Genomic DNA, 23,362 nt, shown 5'->3' on the forward strand with positions numbered 1-23,362 from the left:
ACGAAGGTCTAGTTGATGGCTGCTGCTGTCCTGTTTGTGCGGTCAGGCTGACTGTCCAACTTGACGTCGTCTTCTCTTTAAGATGGCGGCTCACCATCCCAGTACTGGACTGACCTCCCGTCTCTCTCTCTACTCTCCCATTCTGTTCAGGGTCAGAGGAGGCTAAACGACGCCTGCTTACCTTTGGGACGTTCCTGCTTTGTTTTCCTGACTTGGCTTTGTGTTTGCGTCAGTCGGCCCCTCCAGTCTCCACCTCCGCTCCCACTCTGTGCTTTCCTCTCCCAGTCCGAGTCCTTTGGGATTCTTCTAATTAAACAGTGGATCACGTCTGCGAGGACACCTGGTGGAAAACACAGGGAAGTGCGCTCAAGAAACGCTGCAGAGTACAAAAGGTCATGGAAACCTGCAGCAAGCCAAGTGTGTAAGGGGGGCTCCGCGTGTCGTGGGAGATGATCGGGGGGCGTAATATCTGACTGTACACACACAACCGTTGACAGAGCCACCCTGAGGTCCTTTCACACTTGGGGGCCTTTTGGCTTCTCCTGCTTGCATCTTTTACTTTCATGGCTGCCAAGTCGTCTGATTTGCTGGAGTGCCCTGAAGCCTCCTGACTTGATGGTTTTCTGCTCTTCCAATGACTTGCACTGGGGGTCCACTTTGCCATCCAGAGGAACATCTGAAAGGCGACTGAAGAAGTCATTGAGGCCACGCAGAACGCGAGTTAGAAGGTTTGTGGGGGGCTTTAGAAATGACGACAGTGACAAGTGCTGAGCGCCGCAGGCCAGTGGCCACTCTCACCCGCCCTCTGCTGGTCACTCTATTCCAAAGTGCTTTTTAAACAGGAGTTCTGAGGAGTCCAGCAGAGGGACTGACGCCTTTTATTGGCTAACTGAAGACTTTACAACGTGTAACTCCTCTTGAACGCTCCCATGTTGTGGTCTCTTGTTTGCCAATAAAAGGCGTCACTCTGCTTGACTTCTCACTACGTCCTCAATGGCTAACACGGCACAACACCCTCGCACTACACATTTTAAATTTTGTCCAGCGTGTTCTTCACAGGATGTAAAGGGAGCTGACAACGCCGGACAGAACTGAAAACCCGTCGCCATAACGTGGTGCCGACAGTCGCTGCTTTTTCTCACCTGCTCGATGTTTTGCACTGGCTTTGTTTCAGGATGAGATGCTCTTCTGGAAGGGCCTGATCAAGCAGTACCTGTTTCCCATTACGGAGGATGAGAAGACCAAAGAGAACATCATGAAGGACTTGCGATCCCTCAGAAATAAGGTACTGTAAAGACGAGCCTGGTAAGCACAGATTAGTTCTCTTTGTATTGACCCTCGAGGCCACTAGAGGGCACTGTGGCTTACATTTACAGGAATCCAGGATGGGCCGCCTCGCCACACAGTATGGGGCATTGGGAGCCCACCGGGTATCCTGGTGTCACTGAAGGGAGGTCCACATGGGCATCAACAGGCCTTTGACTGGTGGCCAGGTAACCCAGAAGTACTTACAGAAGGTGACCTGCCCTCCAGTTTTAAAGCCCCTCTCCTTCAATAGCCAGGGACCTTGGAAATGGGAGTCAGCTGGTCATAAGGGTCAATAGGTGGGCCTCTCCTGAAGTGATGTCACCAGTCCAGCCCACCACACCAACCATCACAGAGCAGTAGAAGACGTCACTACACACACATAAGACTCTCCTCAGAGTCTGCTCTGCCATTTGTTCTGAGGCCAGTCCAACCTGCCATTGACGTGGACCCCCAAGTACTAGTAGGGGGGCACCACCTCCACATCTACTCCCTGAACATGGAGGGTCTTTGGTGCAGCAGAAGCCAATAAGCACTTCCTTGGTTTTGCTGATGTTAAGTTAAGTCCCCCTGACTCCCCTCCTTTGTCTCGTCCCCCTTACCCACACATCTGGACACTGAACATACCTGGGAGCATCTTAGTCACCATTCAGATGGCGTGAATGTGAGATTGCTGACCAGTCAGCCAGTTGATGCCAATAAGCGCCCATCACCAAATACCCAACAGAGGTTACAGAACAGGGACTGTGTGATTTGCGTGTGGTGGTCTCCGTAATGTTATCTGCAATTCAGCCCCCCACTCCCAGAGGAAGTGTAAATCGGCTCCTGTGCCCCGTCATCCTCATGAGCCGAAGATCATCGCGATTCCTGCAAACTCACACCTCGTGTAGCCTGGCAGTGGTGACCTCCTCCAAAAGGGTGAGCGCTGCCACTGCCCGTCGTGTCGTACTGCGCCCTCTTTCTTTAGGGAGGCTGCACGCTGAGGAGAGAAGGTGGCAATGAGCCGAGGATGTCGGAGTGGGCCAACGTGCCACTGAAACGGGCAGGGCTACGAGACCTCCTCTTCACGTCGTTCTCCTGCCACTTGGAGTCTCTAAATCTCCACGTCTGGTCGACAGAAGGTCGAGGTCTGCCATAACGTTAGGCCAACTTTCACGTCAAGTTACCGTTTTACAAATCCCGACTTTTGCTTACACTCGTTTTATCCCCGAGGCCCCTGATCCCCTTCCATGGACCTTCTCAGTGTCTCATTGCACAGACTACGACTGTGTGTGGTGCCAAGACCCCTGCTGGGTGACCGATGTTAGCCTCGTGTGATGTCGCCAGCCCCCTGGACTTTTCTTTAAGGCGCCTCTCATAATAAGTAAGAAATGGGAGTGCTGCCCCCTTGTGGGCCCTGCGCAGCCTTTTAGGGTTACAAACTGCAAACGTTCATGAATATATTTGGGGGTTCATCTGTCCACAGCCAGCCTGGTCTCCTTCTGACCTCTGGGGTCTTCCTTGACCAATACGTATTCTGGGTCCTCATAACTGAAGCCCTGTAAGGTCTTTATCCTAATTGACGGAGTTTGATGGATTCCAGGCTTAGCTGGAAGTGGGTGGAAGGCCCAGGTAACGTGCAGATGTTTTCAAAAGGGACGGATGGCCTGCTGTTCCTTCATGTTTTATCTTTTCTTGCAGACCAACTTTGTTTACTTCATCATCAACTCTCTGTGGATTGTGGCCACGTTCTTTCTACAACTGATTGGAAATACGGTTGACATCGAAATCCCAAAGATCTACTTCAACGGAACTAGAGCTGCAGATGCCATCTCGGTGGACCCCATTGGATTCATGTTCCTCCTGTCTTTCGCCGGACTCCTGATCGCCCAGTTTATGGCCATGGCTTACCACAGGTAACGTCCCGTGGGGTTGTCTCGAGTCTCCATTCTCATTCGCTCTCAGGAATCCTTTCACTTTCTGAGACTCCCAACATGATGAGGGTGATGAAGGCAAGTGTGGATGGGTCTGATCTAAGAATGGAAGAGTGGTATGGTGGTAATCTGTGCCATTGGCCATCTTTGACATCACGTAGAGGGTTAGTTTATAAAAAAACAACAGAGGAGCCAATAAGGCGATGCCAGGAGTCCCCTGGAGCTCCTTACAACACCAACACGTCGTCCTTGGCATCCTCATCAAACTCATAAGTGCAACCAAAAAATGAAATGTTCTGGGCACACAAGTGAGCGGCTCTCTCCTTCACTGCCAGCTGCTCACCCACTATGGCAGCCCCTTCCTCTGTGGACCCCCCAACTTCAACGCCTGGGTGCTGAGAGAGGGGGTGATAGAGAGGGGGGTGAGAGAGAGAGAGAGTGAACGCCCCTAGACACACACACACATGGAGGTCTCTCACTAACTGCTAAGAGGTGTCATGGATTTGGCTCTCATTCTGCCCAACTTCTGCTTGCCTCGCGTCTCTAAAAGTCACCAAAGTCAGGCAATCAAATAACGAAAAAGTCAGGAGCCAGTGAAGTTGAAATCATCAAGTGGGAATGAGGAGAAAACGTGCCATTGTACCAGTCTGTCTCTCTGCCTAGTTGATGAAAAACATTCATGCATTGGCATTGCACCTGTCTGTTCATTTAGTGCCTTTTATGCCTATCTGTCCATTATATAGTGCCTTTCATATCTGTTTATCACACAGTAAATGACATGCGTAGCCATCCACATGTATGCTTCCCTAGCTATCTGCTTGATAAAATACCTTTCTGATGTTCCATCTGTCGACAGTTTAGCACCTTTTCTATCTCTTTGTCCACAATACGCTGCCATTCACATCTATCTGTTACACAGACACACACGTATTGTGAAGCCCGAGGGCGCGTACCACTGCCCAGACCGAGACACAACTTGCCACACAGCACACACTTTTATTTTTCATTTTGCTCCCCACTCCTCCTCACAGGCTTTGTTGTCCTCCTTCCTCCCGACTCTGACCCCTGACTGGAGTGAGGAGTGGGGGGGCTGCAGGCGCCTCATTAGTATTACCTTCAATCACTCCCAGGTATGGTGGAAGTCCAGTGTAGGGCTCTGCAGCTCCCCCTGGTGGCCACCATGGAACCCAAAGGGGTTGTGCCAAACTCCAACTCCCAGCATGCCCTGCGGGAATCTGTGGTGTCACAGCTGCCCAGGATGGCTGCCCTCTAGCGCCCCAGGGGAGGTACTGTCTCATTGATGCTCTCTACCCAGGGCCTTCCAACCTGCTGGCATCCTGGCTGGGTAATGGCCAAGAACGTCCGTCACAATATATATATATATATATATGTGTGTGTGTATCTATCTATATAGGTCTCTATTAAATAATGCCTTTATAACTGGCTATCCATCATCAAATACAGTGTCTTACAAATCTCCCAATACTATAGTGCCTTTCATATCTCCCTATGGTATTATGACTAAATATCTATCTATGTATTAAAATTTGCCATTATACCAATCTATCCTTCATTCTGATAAAATATCTTTCATATGTTAAGTTTTCTATGATATAGCACCTTCCACAGCAATCTATTATATAGTGCCTTTCACACCCCTCTCTAGTAGAGTGGCACAGCTCTATATTACAGCCTTTGCCATCTTCTCTCTATTATTCATTGTTGTGCTTTTTAAATTAATGTATAATAAACTGTGTGAAACAGCCCTCTACTGTACAGAGCATTTTAATCTCTATGTCTCTGTCTGTTTTATTTCTATAATATAGCGCCTTTCATAACTATCTATTTTTTTAGTGCCTTTTATGTCTATTTCTCTATAAATGTACCAATCTTCATATCCTAGACGTATCTGTCATAACATCCAGTAATGCTGTAATTATAATAAAGGGACTGTCATAGTCAGATTTACAAGGCACTATATAATAAATGGCTGTCTGATTATTTTATAGTGCCTTCTATCCATGTGTCTGATTTATATTCCTATTTATAATGCAGTCTGTCTCTTGGTAATGTAGCTCATGCCTTATGTCTCTCTATAGCGTCATGTAGCCCCCTTACACGTTTGCCCCTTTCCTTTCACTCTTTTTTATCGACTTTATCTTTACGTTCTTTTTTTTATTTGCTCCACAGGCTGTACACATTTATTCACCTCATAGCGTTTATCGGAACTGAATCATCTGGCCCTAAAGAAGAACACAAATTGTCGAAAATCAACTTTTATGACCCCGACAAGGTAAGCAAGCCCGTCTTTTGGTGGTCCGATGTTTGCGGTGGCCGATACGCCAGCGCTGCCTGTTGTGCTGTGACATCACGTGACACCCACAGCATCACTCACAGAGCGCCCATCGAGAGACTGTAGGTGGGTCATGTGACTGGCATTGTGGGCATCCCGGGACCCTCGTCATGCTTATTGCAGGCTGCCCTCCCGGTTGTTCCCGTGTGTCCTCCTCTCGCTGTCCTGCACTCGTTTTGTGTTGTGAAGCGCCTTGTAATGGCGGCCGCCGTTTGTAACACTTCATAAACGTAACGACTGAGTGACAGTTTGAGGATGAATATTTTTCCAAAATTAATTCTTCACGTCCTTCACTTTTGCTTTTTTAACAGCTTGATTTTTAGAGACCCCAATGCCAGGACCTCCCGTCTGTCGCTCCTCACACCTGCAGGTCTCTGATTCTCTGCTCACGCCTGACAGCAGCAACCCAAGAAAACTCAAGAGATGACCTGAAAGTATTTAAAATGACTAAAAACTTGATGAGCGTTGTATTAATTTAACCCAAAAATGACCCCCCAAAAAATAAGGAGAAACATGAATTGAGAGATGAGAGAATCCTGAAGAAGAAATGCGTGCCAAAGTCACAAAGGGTGCACATCACGTGAAGGACATGTGGCTGGCCAGTCGTGGGGCCAGGGGGTCATCACTTGGTGGAACGCAGCAGGCAGCCAGAGAGCAAAAGACAATGAAGAAGAAGAAGAATCAGCGCCTCCGTGAGTTTCTGGTGTGTGACGATTGAGTTTTTACTGTATATATGGAAGCACATTTGTAGATGTTTGTGTATGAACTACTGTATTTATTAAAGAGTCTCTGAAGTTGACCCCATGTCACCCTCTCCTGTGGGCTTTGGGCTCGACTGATGGATTATCATGGAGACAAATAAAACGTGAAAGTGTGAGGGCAGCGCCACTCACCTGCCAGTCTGCTTCACCATTGAGCTGATGTGGAAAGTGCGACCTCCAGTGGCCGAGAGTGAAAACTGCAACCTGCGTGTCATGGGGTCAGCTGCCACCACAGAACCCTCCTGTGACCCCTAGAGAGCTAAAAGCACAGGAACACAATGGCGATCATCTTGTGGTGTGTGTGATACCTCAGGGTCTCTGGGTCTTCTTACAGGGGTCCGCAGCTATGGTCCTGGAGGTCTGCAGGTTTTTGCTTTAATTAAACTTTTAATTGGAAGCCATTGATTTGCTGCGTGCTGTGAAATTGTGACGTCATTCGCTCCCAGACGGGCCGTCATCCATAATTCTTATGTCCTACTTTGAGTTCTCATTTGAGTTTGAGCCCCAGGAGTAATTCTGAGGTGCTGGATGAACACGGGCGCTGAGAAAAAACAAGAAAACAAAATCCAGGAACCCCGAAATAAATTGAGAAACAGCACAACTCACCACACACTCGAGGACCCACTGCTGGAGACGTCGTCATCGTCATCGTCGTCTTCATCTTCTTCTTCCAGATAATGGCAGACTGGCCTCATGAATAATTCATCGCTCTGCCAGACTTGTAAAGCCAGGGGGAGGAGCCAGCAGCAGTGATGTTGCCCCGCCTCCTGGGAGCTCCACCCATAAAGTGCCCAGAATGGCTGCACATTTAAGAGCGACGAGACGTAATGAAGGAGTAATAAGAAGGGACAACAGAAGTGACGCAAACACATAATCAATAATCACTCAATGTCACCAAGAGCCACACAGTCACCTGCCGACTTCCACCTCCGTCTGGGACCGGCTGTTGGGGTCTGGGAATACTCTTACTGCCAGTATGCAGCTGGTGTTTCTCAGCCCACCCACTGGTGGGTCACATGTTTGCCCTCCTTGGATCACGAGTGGGTCGTCTAAGTGATCAGCTGGGCCTGGTGACGTTTTTAAGTGAGCTCATTTCACAAAGGGAGACCCCCAACTCCACTCACTGCACCAAAGGCGGTCGTCCATGAATGTGAAAAGGCAAAACTGGGGAGCCTTGAGAAACGTCTGGTGTGTGGAAGGCATAAGAACAAGCCACGTGGAGCCGCGGCGGTCAGCACAAACCTTCAGGGGTCTTCAAGAGTCAGAAAACACAGGAGACCCCCTGAAGTACAAATAATAACAACAATAGTTTTATTAGCGCGGTTTACTGGTTTTGGTCTTTTCTAGAACATCGTCACCCTGCTGTTCTCCTGTCCGCATCATCTCGACTTAAAGTGACGCATGACTGTCATACAACTGGGAATAAACACAAGCCAGAGACCCCCGTGATACCCCTAAGAACCCCTGACGCCCGGGGTCTCCTTGTTAGTGCTTACACAGAAGGGGACTTCACTTGTCAAGCTGGCCCTCAAGCAGACCACCCTGCCCGGCGCCCCCCTGTCAGTACATTTGATTTCCACAGGACCACACCTTGGATAAGGAGAAGGGTGACGCAAAATACGCCCCGCGGATTGCAGGACAGCAAAGACCCCCGAGACACGAGGCACTCAGACCAGCACCGAGTCCAGGTGGGCACACCCAGAACAAACTTGGAGAGAACAACGCGCCTGCAAGGGGGGCCGACGCTCCGCTGTCCCATTTCAGCCAGGGCTCCCCCCACTGCGCTCAAAGGGCCCGTTTACCTTTATTTTGTTGGTTTTTTGATGCCCACCGTGTTGATTTTTTGGTTTCGTTTTTCGTCTTTTACGCTGCACCATCTGTTTTGTGGGTGGTCCCCTAAGAGGCGGAGCCACCTGCCCATCACCACCCAGGGGCCGCCCTCAGTCCTGTGAAGGCGGAGACAGCCCACAGTCCTTTGCGGTTCATTGTGAATGCCCTTGTGGTGTGGCGAGTTCCCCTTCAGTTTCTTCTGTGATTTTTTTTTTGTGATATTTTGAACCCTTGCCCTTGGTTTTGGACTTTTTAAAGGCGTTGCCGTCTACGTCTGTGCTGCGTTCCTTTGTCCACTGGACACCTCCTGTCATCACTGCTTGCTCTTTGTCTGTCTGATGTCCATTTGTCCAGATGTCCATCCTTGATGTTCTCCCCCCCCCCACCTTATTGTCACATTTGTTGTATAAACTTTGCACTGTGACCCTAATCCCTTACCACTGCGCGATGTGCCAAGGTGTGGGTATGGAGGGTATGACGATGAAGTCCACTGGACTCGACTTGATACACTCACTGGCTTAAAATATTCCACATGTCAGTTCCTGTTTTTTTCCACTAGATGTCAGCAGTCCACGCACATGTAATGACGACGGGACGTCACCTTTGTGTCCCACACAACACAAAGGGCTTCACCTTCAGACAGACGGAGGACAATAACAGCGTCTCGGGGCAAACAAACATCAGTCCAACCCAGGGTCACCAAAGACCATCCCCAAAAAAACAGGGGGCCGCAGAGTCAGACCTGGGGGGGCTGTAACATCAGCAGGTGTTCTTCATGAGAAGTCTGTTCTTGTTGTTGAAGAATGTACTGCTCCTGCAACATTTGTATTTCTCACTTTGTCTCAGAATCCTCAACTTTAACTGCTTGTTTTAACATTCACTGATTTCAACGGCTGCCTGCTAACAGAAGGACAAAGAAATCAGAAGATCTCCATCGAGCTGGCTTCCACGTCCACCTGTGTGTAGTCGTTGTGAACCACCCACCTTAATAAAGGGGCAAGTGTTGGTGCGTCTGGCTGGGGGTCTGTCCAGGTGCTGTGTCTACGCCATTCCAACAGATGGCGCAATACAAGCAGTGGCAGCAGAGCATTTTAATAGTACATACGTTACAAGATGCATTCCAACAGATGGAACTGCAGCCCACCATACTGATGAGGTCAGACACGAAACACCCACCTACCTTTAACATCTACCTACCTATCTATCTAATATATAGCACCTTTCATTCTATCTATCTATATAGCCATATATTATATAGCGCCTTTCATATCTGTGTATCAATTACATAGACCTTTTCCCGTCTACCAGTCTATCTATTATACAGTGCCTTTCATATCTATCTATTATATAGCGCCTTTCATTCTATCTGTTCCTCATTGAAACAATTGTGACCTCTGGTGACTGAGCCAGCAGATCGCCCCCCACAGGTGACATGTTCAGCTCGCACCACTCGGCCCCTCTGTGGCTCACTTCTCATGTCTGTGCTGGCGGTGCTCAAGTTCGGGGAGGGTCTCATTTTAGACGTTCAGTGGTGTGCCTGATCAGGTGGTCCGGTGGGCTCCACCGCTCGTCACTGCTTGTTCAGTCACCGCCCTGTCCTGCAGTGAAGTTTAAGCAACTGCTCTCGTGTTCCTGAGGTCCGCACCGCCGCCTTCACTCGTGAGCCGCTCATTCAGAGTTGTGGATTCAAATGACAAGGCGTTTGTGCCCAGCAGGACTTCGCTTCCCACTGACGTCACACACTCTGGCCAGTAAGGCTAACTGTGCCTGGGTGGGGTTGGACCTGTCAGTCTGATCTGTCCTTGACGGGCGTCCCTTACCAGGTTGGTTCCTGCTGTGCACCAAAGTGTCTGGGATGGCCTCCCACCCTACCAAGGAGGACTGAGGAGTTTACAAAAATGTGGATGACGCACCTGAGGTCCATGTCCTTCTTCCTCACCCTTCACGGGCGTCATCTCCAGACGTCATCCTGTGTCCACTGGTGTCCCTAAAGCCACTCATCCTGCCCACACATGGAGCGTCTGTCACTCGGCTGAGTCAGGTGTGACATTTCAAACCTTATAATTTAATTTAATGAGTTTTATTAGATATCTGTAGCCAAGGCAGCTCGACTCTCTTTAAGTCATTTATTATCTAGTGCCTCACATCTATCTATGTAGTGCCTTTCCTATCAATCAATCAGTCAATCAATTATGTAGCACATTTCACTTTTATCTATCATATAGTGCCTTTCACATATCTATGTATTATATAGTTCTTTTTATTCTGTCATATAGTGTCTTTCATTTTATCTATCATATAGCACCTTTAACATATCTGTCTACTATGTAGTACCTTTCACAAATCTATTATATAGCGCCTTTTATTCAATCCATAAGTATCATATAGCACCTTTCACTTATGTGTATCTGTCATATAGTGCTTTTCATTTTATCTATCTATCATATAGCACCTTTCACATATCTATTACATAGAGCCTTTCATTCTATCTGTCTGTTATATAGTGCCTTTCATCTATCTATCTATCAATTCTATAGCACCTTTCACTTCTATCTATCAATCATATAGTGCTTTTCATCCTCTCTATCATATGGTGCCTTTCACATATCTATCTTCTATATAGTGCCTTTCCTATTTATCTGTGCTATGATTTGAACCCCGGACGGTGACACCGCTGCAGTGCTAAGCACCACACCACAGTGCCACCCACGACGCGGGTCCCCCATCAAAACGTCTTCATAATGGGAGGCCAATTATGTGCACCAGAAGTTACATAACGAGTGCTGCAAAGGTCTGGGAGAAGAGCACGGAACTCACAGGTGACAATGACAACAGTCGATGACAAGGACGCTCTGAACTTGACGCGAGGTTAGCGGGGGCCTTTGGGCACAGAATGCGGGGGGTGTGCAGATGCTAGCGTGGAATGGCAGGCTCCTTCTCCCATAACAAAATGCGCTGTCACCGTGTTTTTGATTGTCACTCCTTACAGGTCACTCGGTGTCACGTTAAATTGCGCCACTGGGCATTTTGTGGAGACGGAGTCTGTCATTTTCTTTGAACTTTGCATGCTGATGGTATGTGCTTCTGTTTAGGGTTTGCCTTGAATTTCACCTTCTCATGATAATTATGGGTAATAATAATAATTTTATTAGTGAATATACGCTCAAAAGCAGGTGGCACAGTAGAACAAAGGTTAGTGCTGCTGCCGCCTCGCTGACGCGGCGTGTTGGGTTCAAATCTCATGGCCACTGTCTGGCTGTGTCCTCTCAGTGTCTCCACGGCTGATCTAAACTAGCCCTGAATGGAGCCTCTGGAGATTTGGTGCCAGCCTTGCAGTTGATGTTGTCAGGACTGGTCGTGCCCACCTTGTGCCAGGATTGGGTTAAGCAGGTTTGTCATGTTATGTCACCTGTTAATATATTTTCAAAAGTAAACGTCACAGATTCAGGCTGTAATGTCCTAAGTCCACGGAGGAATTAGAAGACAGGCTGGGAAGAGGCCCACATGGCCGTGACGTCACACAACTGCATCTCTCATGGGCACTGAGGCCGAGGCCATAAGGTCTGAGAATGACACACTTTGTGAAAACTCCTAAGTGTGCTGCCTCAGTTTTTAGGATGGCGGTTTGCGTCGACTCCAGAATGTTCTGCAGAGTCAAAGGATGAATTTTGCTATGAAAATGAACTTCATCCCAAAAAACCACTGCATGTCAGCCCTGCCACCACAGGACCTGCTGACGTCACCTCAGTGATCCTCTCGTTCATACAGGTGACAGTGTCGACGAGGATGAGGCAGGAGGTCACGCTGTCAGGCTGTTTGGGTTACAATAGCGAGGTGAAGAAGGCGTCAGGGCACACGAGAAAGTCCAGCGAGTGCCAGGAGCGTCTCGTGAAGTTGATTCAGCTGCGGGCACCGCCATTAGAACATTAGGACAGTCTGGACAAGAACAGGCCATTCAGCCCCACAAAGCTCGCCAGTCCTCTCCACTTATTTCTTCCACAAAAAGTTCAACTCGAGTTTTGAGAGTCCATAAACTCCTCCTGTCCACCACACAACTTGGTCGCTTATTCCAAGTGTCTGTCGTTCTTTGTGTAAAGAAAAACTTCCTAACATTTGTGTGACATGTCCCCTTCACACGTTTCCAACTGTGTCCCCGTGTTCTTGATGAGCTCATTTTAAAGTCACCGTCTCGATCCACTGGACTAATTCTCTTCATCTTTTTAAACACTTCAGTCACTCAGGTCTCCTCTTCATCCTCAGCTCTTTGAATCTTTCCTCATAACTCACCCCCTGTAGCCCCCCATAATCAGCCTAGTCGCTCCCCTCCAGACTTCTAGTGCTGCTATGTCTTTATGGAGACCCAAACTGCACACATTACTCCAGATGAGGCCTCACCAGTGCGTTATAAAGCTTGAGCAGACCCTCCTGTGACTTGTACTCCACACATCAAGGCGCTATATAACCTGACAGTCTGTTAGCCTTCTTAATGTTCTCTGAGCACTGTCTGACAGTCCACTACGACTCCTAAATCCTTCTCATAAGGTGGACTCTCGATTTTCTGACCTCATACCTGTAGCCCTGGACTCAGCCTTGTTGCTCTTCTCAGGACCTTCTCTAGTGCTGCTATGTCTTTATGAAGACCCAAACTTCACCCAGGACTCCAGATGAGGCCTCACCAGAGCAGATCTTGCTCAGGAATGGCAGCAGGCAGGTGGGAGTGAGATGAAGACTTGTGGAGGATGGGCTGGTGGGTGTCAGGAAGGGCAGCAAAGACGCCATCAGGGACAGACTGATATTCTGGGATTGGACTGCTGGGGTCAAGTCATCTTCTCTGATGAATCCCCTTTCTGATTGTTTGGGGCATCCAGAAGAAAGAAAACAAAAGGTGAGCGGCGCTGCCATCACTCCTGTGTCAGGCGCATCCTGAGACCATTCATGTCAGCCGAGGTGGTGGGCTCACTCCCAATTTGGCCTAAGAACACAGCCCAGAATAATGAATGGGACCAAAACATCCTCCGATAGTAACTTCTCCCAGCCATCCAAGAACAGTTTGGTGACCAACATGATGGGGCGCCGGGCCAGAAGGTAAAAGTGAGAAGTGAGTGGCTCGGGTACATTTGGGGTTCATGGCCAGGAAACTCCCCAGACCTTTAATTCCACTGAGAACTTGTGGTCAAGAGGCGGGGGGACAAACAAAAACCCACCAATTCTGATTCTCCAAGAATGGGCGGCGGCCATCAGTCAGGATTGGGCCCAGAAGTTGATTGACAGACAGCCTGGGGTCTTGAAAAAGAAAGAAGGGCCAACACTGCAGATATGGACTCACATAAATGTCATGTCATTGTCAATCAAAGCCTTTGAGTCTTCTGACCTGCTTGTCATTCAACTTCAGTACCTCAGAGAGACATCAGACACAAAGATCTGAAAACACAGAAGCAGCAGACTTTGTGAAACCCAACACTGGGGTCCTTCTCGAAGCTTCTGTCCCCGACTGTACTGCATGGCCGTGTCTTCCTGATCTCCACCGGACGCACCTTTCCTTGCGCCGGGCGCAGCTTCATCTACTTACCAGGAACGGGAGCAGCTTACCGCCTCACGCAGGAGCCACGGCCTTCCTGTAATTAGGGCACGTCAGTCACACCCAGAGCCGCTGACGAATGTGCTTGGCGCAGGTCACAGCCTGTGAGATGCCCTCAGGTCGGCCCACCTGAGAACACTTCGTTTATGCTGCCTGCCGCCATAAGGTGTCAGATGTTCACCTGCCACCGAGGACGAGGAGTTTGTGAGACCGAGCAGTGGCCGGATGCCCGGGCACTTTAAAGAGATTCCATCTGAAGGCATGGCAGCCCAGGGAGTGCAGGCGTGATGGCATCCCCCTGCACTTCATTCCTACTGTATAACGTGTGGAATCCCCCGGAGTACAGTGTGGACAATAAAGGGGGAGAAGGAAAAACCTCCCAGATTTCAAGTTCTGCTTAGCGTTTAAGCAAATCTGATTGTCTTTGGTTGAAGTCACACTTGTCAGAACAACGGGCACTGAGCGGGTGTCTTGTGAGAGACTTACATGAGAGAGCAGAGAAGACCACCTCAGGGAAATCCAGAGAGGCGCAACCCCGTTAAGTGAATTCAACTCATAGAAGCCTAATCCGATCCTCTGACACGGGGGCTTCAGCTCATCCTGGCACAGGGCAGACCCCAGCGGGGTGCCAGTCCATCCGTGGGCCTCATGCCTCCACTAAGTAAAGACTTGCAGCTCTTAAACTGTAATATGAGGAGAGTAAAGCCTGAAGCCTTTCAACATTTACATTCACAAAGACGTGTGCCAGTCGTTCAACAAGCGACATTAGAGCACAAGCCTAAGGGACAGTCCCAAGAGAGGGGCACTGGGGAGCAAAAGTACAGGAAATGGAGCGAGCGGAGCTGGCAGGGGATCGGAACTCGAGGCACTCCGGGCAGTCAGCGCCAGTCGGGATGCTGGAAACCCTTCAAGATGCCACCCTGCCTTTACCTGGACCCTCAAGTCTCCCTCTACGCTTGTAGGAGTCTGAATGGTGACTCGAAACTGGGCCGGTGTGTCACCTACTCTGTGACAAACTGGGGTCAAATCCCATTACTGGGAAAATGACTGGAGACACAATAGTGACGTTAAACGGGGGGATCGAGGAATAAAGAGCAGCAGCGGCAAAGAGTCGGGGACTACTGAGGCAAAACCGAGCAAAACACAGGACCCCCATGTCTGGGTGGGATGGCACTGCACTTGGGCACAAATGAACTTAATGATGAAAGCCACCTGTGTAAAGTGGGCTGAAACTCCCCAGTCACCGGTGCTGAATGGATTGAGAAGAAATCCTGAACCCGGGCCTGGAGATGTGAGGCCCCTCTGTGCCCCCCAAGAAGAACAGAAAGCAGAAGAATAATAAGAATATAGAAAAATACAGTAAAGGTGTAACTAATTAACAGACACCTGAGTACAAGAACAATCAGAAACATACAGTGATGGAGTGGCCCACTTCTAGTTCTACTTCTGCTTCTTATTATTCTTACCCTGCTCTGAAAAAGTGAGCTTGGATGATGGAAGGAAGGAAGGAAGGAAGGAAGGATGGATGTCAGTCCATTGTGTTGTATGCTGTGCAACACATTGGCACCTTCATCTGCCTCAGCTGGATGATGCAAATTTATTTATGGATGATGATGATGATGACGATTATTACAATAGGATGAATGACAACAAGTGTATCGTAGACTGTATTACTGTTATTATTATTATTATCAACAACAGCACTTACTGTATTTCTAAAACATACAGAACAAGATGTTAGAGAAAAAAAACTGCAAGCAAAACAAACAGCAATACATTAGAAATAAAGGAGACTGAACTAATAAATGAAATACTAAAAATAATAAATAATAATAATAAGTAAATGCATAATCAAGTAGGGCGTCATGGTGGCGCAGTGGGTAGCGCTGCTGCCTCGCAGTTGGGAGACCTGGGCACCTGGGTTCGCTTCCCGGGTCCTCCCTGTGTGGAATTTGCATGTTCTCCCCGTGTCTGCGTGGGTTTCCTCCCACAGTCCAAAGACATGCAGGTTAGGTGCATTGGTGATCCTAAATTGTCCCAGTGTATGCTCGGTGTGTGTGGATGTGTGTGTGTGTGTCCTGCGGTGGGTTGGCGCTCTGCCCGGGATTGGTTCCTGCCTTGCGCCCTGGGATTGGCTCCAGCAGACCCCTGTGACCCTGTGTTCAGATTCAGCAGGTTGGAAAATGGATGGATGGATGGACTTCAATTCTGCTGCAGTTTGTGGCTGACTGAGCCTGATTCCTGACAAAATCACACTAAACAGGTTTGTCAGCTTGAAATGCTGTTGGCCAAGCAGCTTCACACACACACACACACATGACACATTCCTAAGACTCTTCTGGAAATACTTCAGCTGTAAATCTTTGTCCTAGTAGTTTTCTGCAAGCAGTCTAAAGACAGATAGATAGATAGAATGAAAGGCACTATATGATAGATAGATAGATAGATAGATAGATAGATAGATAGATAGATAGATAGATAGATAGATAGATAGATAGATAGATAGATAGATAAAATGAAAGGCACTATATGATAGATAGATAGATAGATAGATAGATAGATAGATAGATAGATAGATAGATAGATAGATAGATAGAACTGAAAGGCACTATATGATAGATAGATAGATAGAACTGAAAGGCACTATATGATAGATAGATAGATAGATAGATAGATAGATAGATAGATAGATAGATAGATAGATAGATAGATAGAACTGAAAGGCACTATATGATAGATAGATAGATAGATAGATAGATAGATAGATAGATAGATAGATAGATAGATAGATAGATAGATAGATAGAACTGAAAGGCACTATATGATAGATAGATAGATAGATAGATAGATAGATAGATAGATAGATAGATAGATAGATAGATAGATAGAATGAAAGGCACTATATGATAGATAGATAGATAGATAGATAGATAGATAGATAGATAGATAGATAGATAGAATGAAAGGCACTATATGATAGATAGATAGATAGATAGATAGATAGATAGATAGATAGAATGAAAGGCACTATATGATAGATAGATAGATAGATAGATAGATAGATAGATAGATAGATAGATAGATAGATAGAATGAAAGGCACTATATGATAGATAGATAGATAGATAGATAGAATGAAAGGCACTATATGATAGATAGATAGATAGATAGATAGATAGATAGATAGATAGATAGAATGAAAGGCACTATATGATAGATAGATAGATAGATAGATAGAATGAAAGGCACTATATGATAGATAGATAGATAGATAGATAGATAGATAGAATGAAAGGCACTATATGATAGATAGATAGATAGATAGATAGAATGAAAGGCACTATATGATAGATAGATAGATAGATAGATAGATAGATAGATAGATAGATAGATAGATAGATAGAGTGATGGATGGATGTTTTAGCATAGTTGGCAGGATTAGATAGATAGATGTGAAGGGCACTGCCCCATTTCTCTTCCGCAGCACCCCCTGGTGGCACCCATGGTACCTAACAGGGCTGAGATATCGAACTCCAAGTCCCACGGTGCCTTGAGGTAATCCGGGGCACTGCCTTCCCCCATCCCTTCATTTTTTGGGCTGCCAGCCGTCCCTTACAATAGGTAGATAGATTAATAGAAACTTTATTGCTCCTAAAGTAAATTGCAGGGTTACAGCAGCAGACATAAAAGGCACAAATATTCAAATAACAAGAGCCGTTGTGATCTGAAGTATGCTGGTGTGGCACAAACACACATCTAACAGGAGTGATCTTCAAGTAGACTAACAGAGTGTGGGTGTTCACCAAAGTGATTAGAGTTATCAGTTACAGTTTCACCGTTCAGGATGCCCGTTCATCATTGGCACAGTACAGTACATACAGCGTCAGACCAGCTCAGTGCCATTCAGCACACACAGAGGGCACAAGCCCACCTCAGCCAAGGGGTGGCTCATTATCAAGACTGATAGCTGACAGCAGCAGTAACCTCACATGGCGTTTCCTGGTGCCATGCAGTTGTCTCAGTCCGTTACTGAAGGTGACAGTCACTGTCCAGGGTAATAAGCAGCTCCTGAAGTGACCACCGTCTGTTCTGCCAATTCCCCCAGTGAGTCCAGCCTGACTCCTTTTTAATCAGTTTATTTAGTCTGCTGGCATCACCAGTACTAACGCCATTTTCTAGCACACTGCTGCACTAAAGATGGCACCGGCCACTAGAGACTGGCAGAAAACTGTATGAGTGCCCTGCATATACCCAACAAGCTCAAACTCAGGAATATCAAGGTAACTCTGACCCTTCTTGTATGTGGAGGCCTCTGTGTTGGAACTCCGCACAAGCCTGCCGTTCAGAGGAACCCCAAAGTACTTCCAGATGCTCCCCACCACCTTAATGAGGACCTGACCCTCCTCAATTCTCCGATGATCTCCTTGGTCTTATTGATGTTGATCTGCAGGTGGTTCACTTTGTATCATTCTACAAAGTTCTTCACCAGTGTCCTGTATTCTTTCTCCTGCCCAATGTGGATTGAACCACCGTGACCGACGTCATCAAGGAATGTCTGCAGACGACCGGACCCTGTATTTTACCGCCAAGGCCGTTCCCCATTTTCCTCCTGACCGTGTCTGACACACAGCTCTTAAGCCTCACACACGGTGGTCTCCCAGTGAAGTAGTCCATTACCCAGGACAGCAGCATCAACCAGAGCGTCTCCTCCAGCTGCTTGGGCTGTGAGGCGGTGAATGCACTGGAGATGTGAAGATGAAGACCCTCATCCTGCTGACAGGTTTCTCCAAAAGGGTGTGGGCTCTGCTCAGCAGACAGATGACAACATCGCCCGCCCCTATGAGGTCCTGGTAGGCAAACTACAGAGGGTCCAGTGCTGTTCTGACCAAGGGTTTCAAGGGGGGGCCAATACAGATGCATAAGCAATTCCCACAGCAGACACCCTGACTTCCCCGGCTGCCCTCTTTAGATTTTACTTACCCTCACCGTTGGGTTGGCTCTGATTATGAAATTCCCTCCACACCATGACGGCTTCAAATGCTTTTTTCCTTCAACGCAGACTTAACGTTGCATTTGGTCCCTTCACTTGTGACAGCTGGTAAAATGAACTTTGATCAGATGGCAGTCTGATGGCAAACGATTACCACTTTCAAGTCATTCCATTGAAATCCCAAGGTGGTCGGCTAATTTAGCAGACAGAACACGGTGAACATCTGCAGTATGGAGGAGCACAAACCGGTGGCTTCACCCCAAGGATGCCCAAGCTGGAGAGTTGAAGGGGACAGCAGGGTCCACAGTGGGTGTGTGTTGTTGTTTGGTGTGTACGAGGACCTGTGAGGACCAGCTTATTGAATCTTGGTAATTTGACTTCATGTGACTTCCTTGTCTGAATTCTCATAAATGGCTCCCAGTGCCAGGAGGGGATTAGCAACCAAGTATTGCATTTCCAGGACTTTGATGAAATGCGGTGGTTTAAGATTTACTGTTTTATTTTGATTGTTGTGTGTGCGGTGAAGTCACATTCCTTTGAGAGTTTCATTCTCTGCCTGTCATCGGAGAGCAGTCACACGGCATTATCTCGAACATCTGGATGAACTCGACTTTAAACAGACTGAAGGATTTTCATCTTTGAGTTTCACCCCCAGACTTATCTGTGAAACTGTGGATTGGGTGGCCTCAGCGTCTTCTCCCGACGAGACACCAGTAGGAGGCGCTCAAAGCAACACAAACATCTGCAGAAGGTGACACTGACAACGCTTTAAACAGGTGGCACTGCGTACACCACAGAGACAAACTCTATGGAAGGTCCGTCACCAAAATGAACTGCTCAAGAAAAGGAAAGGAACGCTGAAAACACACGAGATCTCAACGGGGAGGAAACTCCTGCTGGCCATCTCGACTGCTATGGACTGATATGGTGATGTGTGAGGAACGAGAGGATGGAAATGAAAAAGATCAACCAGCAGAGACAGGGACACCCCGAAAATCAAAGGGAAACAGGCAGGCAGGCGAGTCCATTGGGCTGAAACTCCAAATCGTCCTCAGTAGTTTGTTCCTTTGTTAAACTTGACTTGCTTGTACAGAATGTTATTTGATTTTAATAAAATGTTAAAAAACAAACAAATGTGCAAAAAGCCCTGAAATACAAAGAGTCAGTGGAATCCCCGGTGCGTACTGGACAGAGGGAGTGGTGCTGTAAGAATTATGTTTCTAGACTTCTCTAGCGCCTTCAACACAATCCAACCTCTGCTCCTTAGGGACAAGCTGACAGAGATGGGATTAGATTCATACCTAGTGGCATGGATCGTGGACTATCTTAAAGACAGACCTCAGTATGTGCGTCTTGGGAACTGCACGTCTGACATTGTGGTCAGCAACACAGGAGCGCCACAAGGGACTGTACTTTCTCCGGTCCTGTTCAGCCATCGGACTTCCAATACAACTCGGAGTCCTGCCATGTGCAAAAGTTCGCTGATGACACTGCTATCGTGGGCTGTATCAGGAATGGGCTGGAGGAGGAGTATAGGGACCTAATCAATGACTTTGTTAAATGGTCTGACTCAAACCACCTACACCTGAACACCAGCAAAACCAAAGAGCTGGTGGTGGATTTTAGGAGGCCCAGACCCCTCATAGACCCAGTGATCATCAAAGGTGACTGTGTGCAGATGGTGCAGACCTATAAATATCTGGGAGTGCAGCTGGATGATAAATTAGACTGGACTGCCAATACTGATGCGCTGTGCAAGAAAGGACAGAGCCGGTTATACTACCTTAGAAGGCTGGCGTCCTTCAACATCTGCAATAAGATGCTGCAGATGTTCTATCAGACAGTTGTGGCGAGCGCCCTCTTCTACGCAGTGGTGTGCTGGGGAGGCAGCATTAAGAGGAAAGACGCCTCACGCCTGGACAAACTGGTGAGGAAGGCAGGCTCTATTGTTGGCATAGAGCTGGACAGTTTGACATCTGTGGCAGAGCGAAGGGCGCTCAGCAGGCTCCTATCAATTATGGAGAATCCACTGCATCCAATAAACAGTGTCATCTCCAGACAGAAGAGCAGCTTCAGCGACAGACTGCTGTCACTGTCCTGCTCCACAGACAGATTGAGGAGATCGTTCCTCCCCCAAACTATGCGACTCTTTAATTCCACCCAGAGGGGTAAACGTTAACATTGAACATTATACATAGTTATTGTCTGTTTTTCACCTGTATTATTATCATTCTTTAATTTAATATTATTTATTGTATCAGTATGCTGCTGCTGAAGAATGTGAATTTCCCATTGGGATTAATAAAGTATCTATCTATCTATCTATCTATCTATCTATCTATCTATCTATCTATCTATCTATCTATCTATCTATCTAGATTACGTCTGCAGTTTCCACTGGGAGTCCTGAATCTCCACAGCCGAGCCGAGCCGCGCTGTCCGGGTGGTGACGCTGAATGCTCGTCTAAAACGTCTGAAGTGTTGGTCAAAAAAGACAAAAGACTCGAGCATTTCTAAAAAGAGTGCGCTTAGTCAACAGAACACTGTGAACCGTTTCGTGTCGCCTGCCCAGTCGCTGCGTCATCATAGCGCTAAGGTTTAACTGTCAGAGCGCGAGAGATGCACGTTACAAATATTCAAAGAAAGTCAAAACACGACACGTTCGTTAACAAACTTATCATAAAATAAAGAACAACTCATTCCACTCACATACTGTACGCGTTCCATTAATAAAAACACAAAACATTTCGTGCTGCCTACTCAGTCACTCTGTGGAGAAAAAGGAAGCAAAAAAAAAAAACGTTAAACATGTGACCATACGCTAAACTTTGTTAAAATTTGAAACAAAAATAAAACAAATACACAATAACAAACACCAAAACCCGTACAACACCCAAATATAATTCAAAGAAAATTATAAACTTTTAAATAATCTTCATTTAGAACTTAAATCACTAAAGCACCAGACGTACGCACCTCTTGTCATTGTGCTCCTGTTTAACGGTCAGATTGCGAGACGCACGCAAAGTCAAAAACAAAAAGAAGAAACCACCCAAATGGAAACCAGAAAAGAGACCCTCTGGCGTTAAACTGAAAGGATCTGTGCCCACCACAGACCAGAAACGGCAGCTCGTTTTCCAGTTGTGGCAGGACGCCCCTTCTGTGCATATTCATGGGGAACAGCTATGGACGGTGCAATACCTCCCCCTGGACGCTGGATGGCCACCCCCCTGGGTTGAAGTGGTGCCTTGGTTTCCCGCAGGGCTCCATGGGAATTGGAGTTGGGTGCAGCCCTGTTGGGTCCCACAGGCGCCACCAGGGGGTGCTGCAGCTGGGACTCCTGAGCCCGTCTGGGCAGCATATTCACCACACCTGGAAGTGCAGCCAGATGTCAGCAATCAAGCACCTGGAGCACTTCTGGGTGGACTATGAAAGGAGCCAGCGACCAGCACACAGGAGCCAGAATCGGGAGGAGGAGGACGAGGTTGCCAGGGAGGAGTGGTGGAGGAAGAGAGAGTGCTTGATTGTGTGTTTTATTTGGGGTTTTTGTGCTTGAGACTGTGTACTGCCTGTGGTGAAGGAAAAAATAAATCTTTGTTTATTTTATGTGTGCCTCCGTGTCCAGTCTGTGTCGGGTCGGGCACCTATATAGCACCTTTTTCACACAGTATAATAACATTCTATCACTTCACCATTAGTTTATTTCACTGGTTGCTCAGAATGCCAGGCCAGGCCACCATAAAAGCTCCCTAACCCTAACCCTATCCGTCAGTCCGGCTCTGGCTGAAGGCCGTGTCACGTCTGACATTCTTTCAGTGATTTTCAGTCGTAGCCTTCATTTACATCATTTTAGCGAGTTGGAGGCAGCGGTCAGTCTCCCCGGGCCCGGCAAACAGGTGTGATTACGTGGGAGCACAGAGTCACCCCTAAGCCTAATCCCAGTTCAATTCAATAACCTCCAGGTAGAAACAGTGGAGAGGTGCATTATACTGGAATTTAGTCACTTTTTTAAGAAACTGGCCCCTCAAAACCAGTTTAGATATTTTTTCTTTCAACTTGGTGTAAATGATATAATTCAGAAAGTGGAATTAAGCTTAAATCTAATATGAGAGGCCTTTAACATCTTGGCTGAATGTTGTTCAGCAGCAAATATATTTACTTTGGAGGTTCCAATTTTTAGTGACAACCCAAGAATAATACAAAGAATTGAAGAATATAATTCTGAAGGGAGCGGTTATGATTGTGTGCTATTAAAGAGAGCAGAATTAAGAAGGGATCCAAAATACGCATTCATTGTCTGTTTTTCACCTGCATTATTATCATTCTTTAATTTAATATTATTTATTGTATCAGTATGCTGCTGCTGGAGAATGTGAACTTCCCATTGGGATTAATAAAGTATCTATCTATCTATCTATCTATCTATCTATCTATCTATCTATCTATCTATCTATCTATCTATCTATCTATCTATCAGTGCATATATATATATATCATATAGTGCCTTTCATATCTATCTATCTATCAGTGCATATATATATATATATCATATAGTGCCTTTCATATCTATCTATCTATCTATCTATCTATCTATCTATCTATCTATCTATCTATCTATCTATCTATCTATCAG

At 47.0% G+C, this 23,362-nt stretch overlaps 1 protein-coding gene and 1 long non-coding RNA gene across 2 annotated transcripts in view; one reads left to right on the forward strand and one right to left on the reverse strand.

The window, feature by feature from the left end:
* LOC114666046 (chitin synthase chs-2-like) overlaps nucleotides 1-6,370 on the forward strand; it is a 41,847-nt gene extending 35,477 nt beyond the window's left edge. Inside the window, exons 17-20 of the mRNA XM_028820745.2 lie at nucleotides 1,175-1,285; nucleotides 2,986-3,200; nucleotides 5,409-5,511; nucleotides 5,883-6,370. Coding sequence (XP_028676578.1) covers nucleotides 1,175-1,285; nucleotides 2,986-3,200; nucleotides 5,409-5,511; nucleotides 5,883-5,894 — 441 coding nt within the window. The 3' untranslated portion in view covers nucleotides 5,895-6,370. The remainder of the gene's footprint in view (nucleotides 1-1,174; nucleotides 1,286-2,985; nucleotides 3,201-5,408; nucleotides 5,512-5,882) is intronic.
* Nucleotides 1-23,362, reverse strand: part of LOC127525970 (uncharacterized) — a 495,457-nt gene that overhangs the window by 32,611 nt on the left and 439,484 nt on the right. The gene's annotated exons all lie outside the window — the stretch shown is intronic.

Source organism: Erpetoichthys calabaricus, chromosome 15 (assembly GCF_900747795.2).
Source record: "Erpetoichthys calabaricus chromosome 15, fErpCal1.3, whole genome shotgun sequence".
Taxonomy (NCBI): domain Eukaryota; kingdom Metazoa; phylum Chordata; class Cladistia; order Polypteriformes; family Polypteridae; genus Erpetoichthys; species Erpetoichthys calabaricus.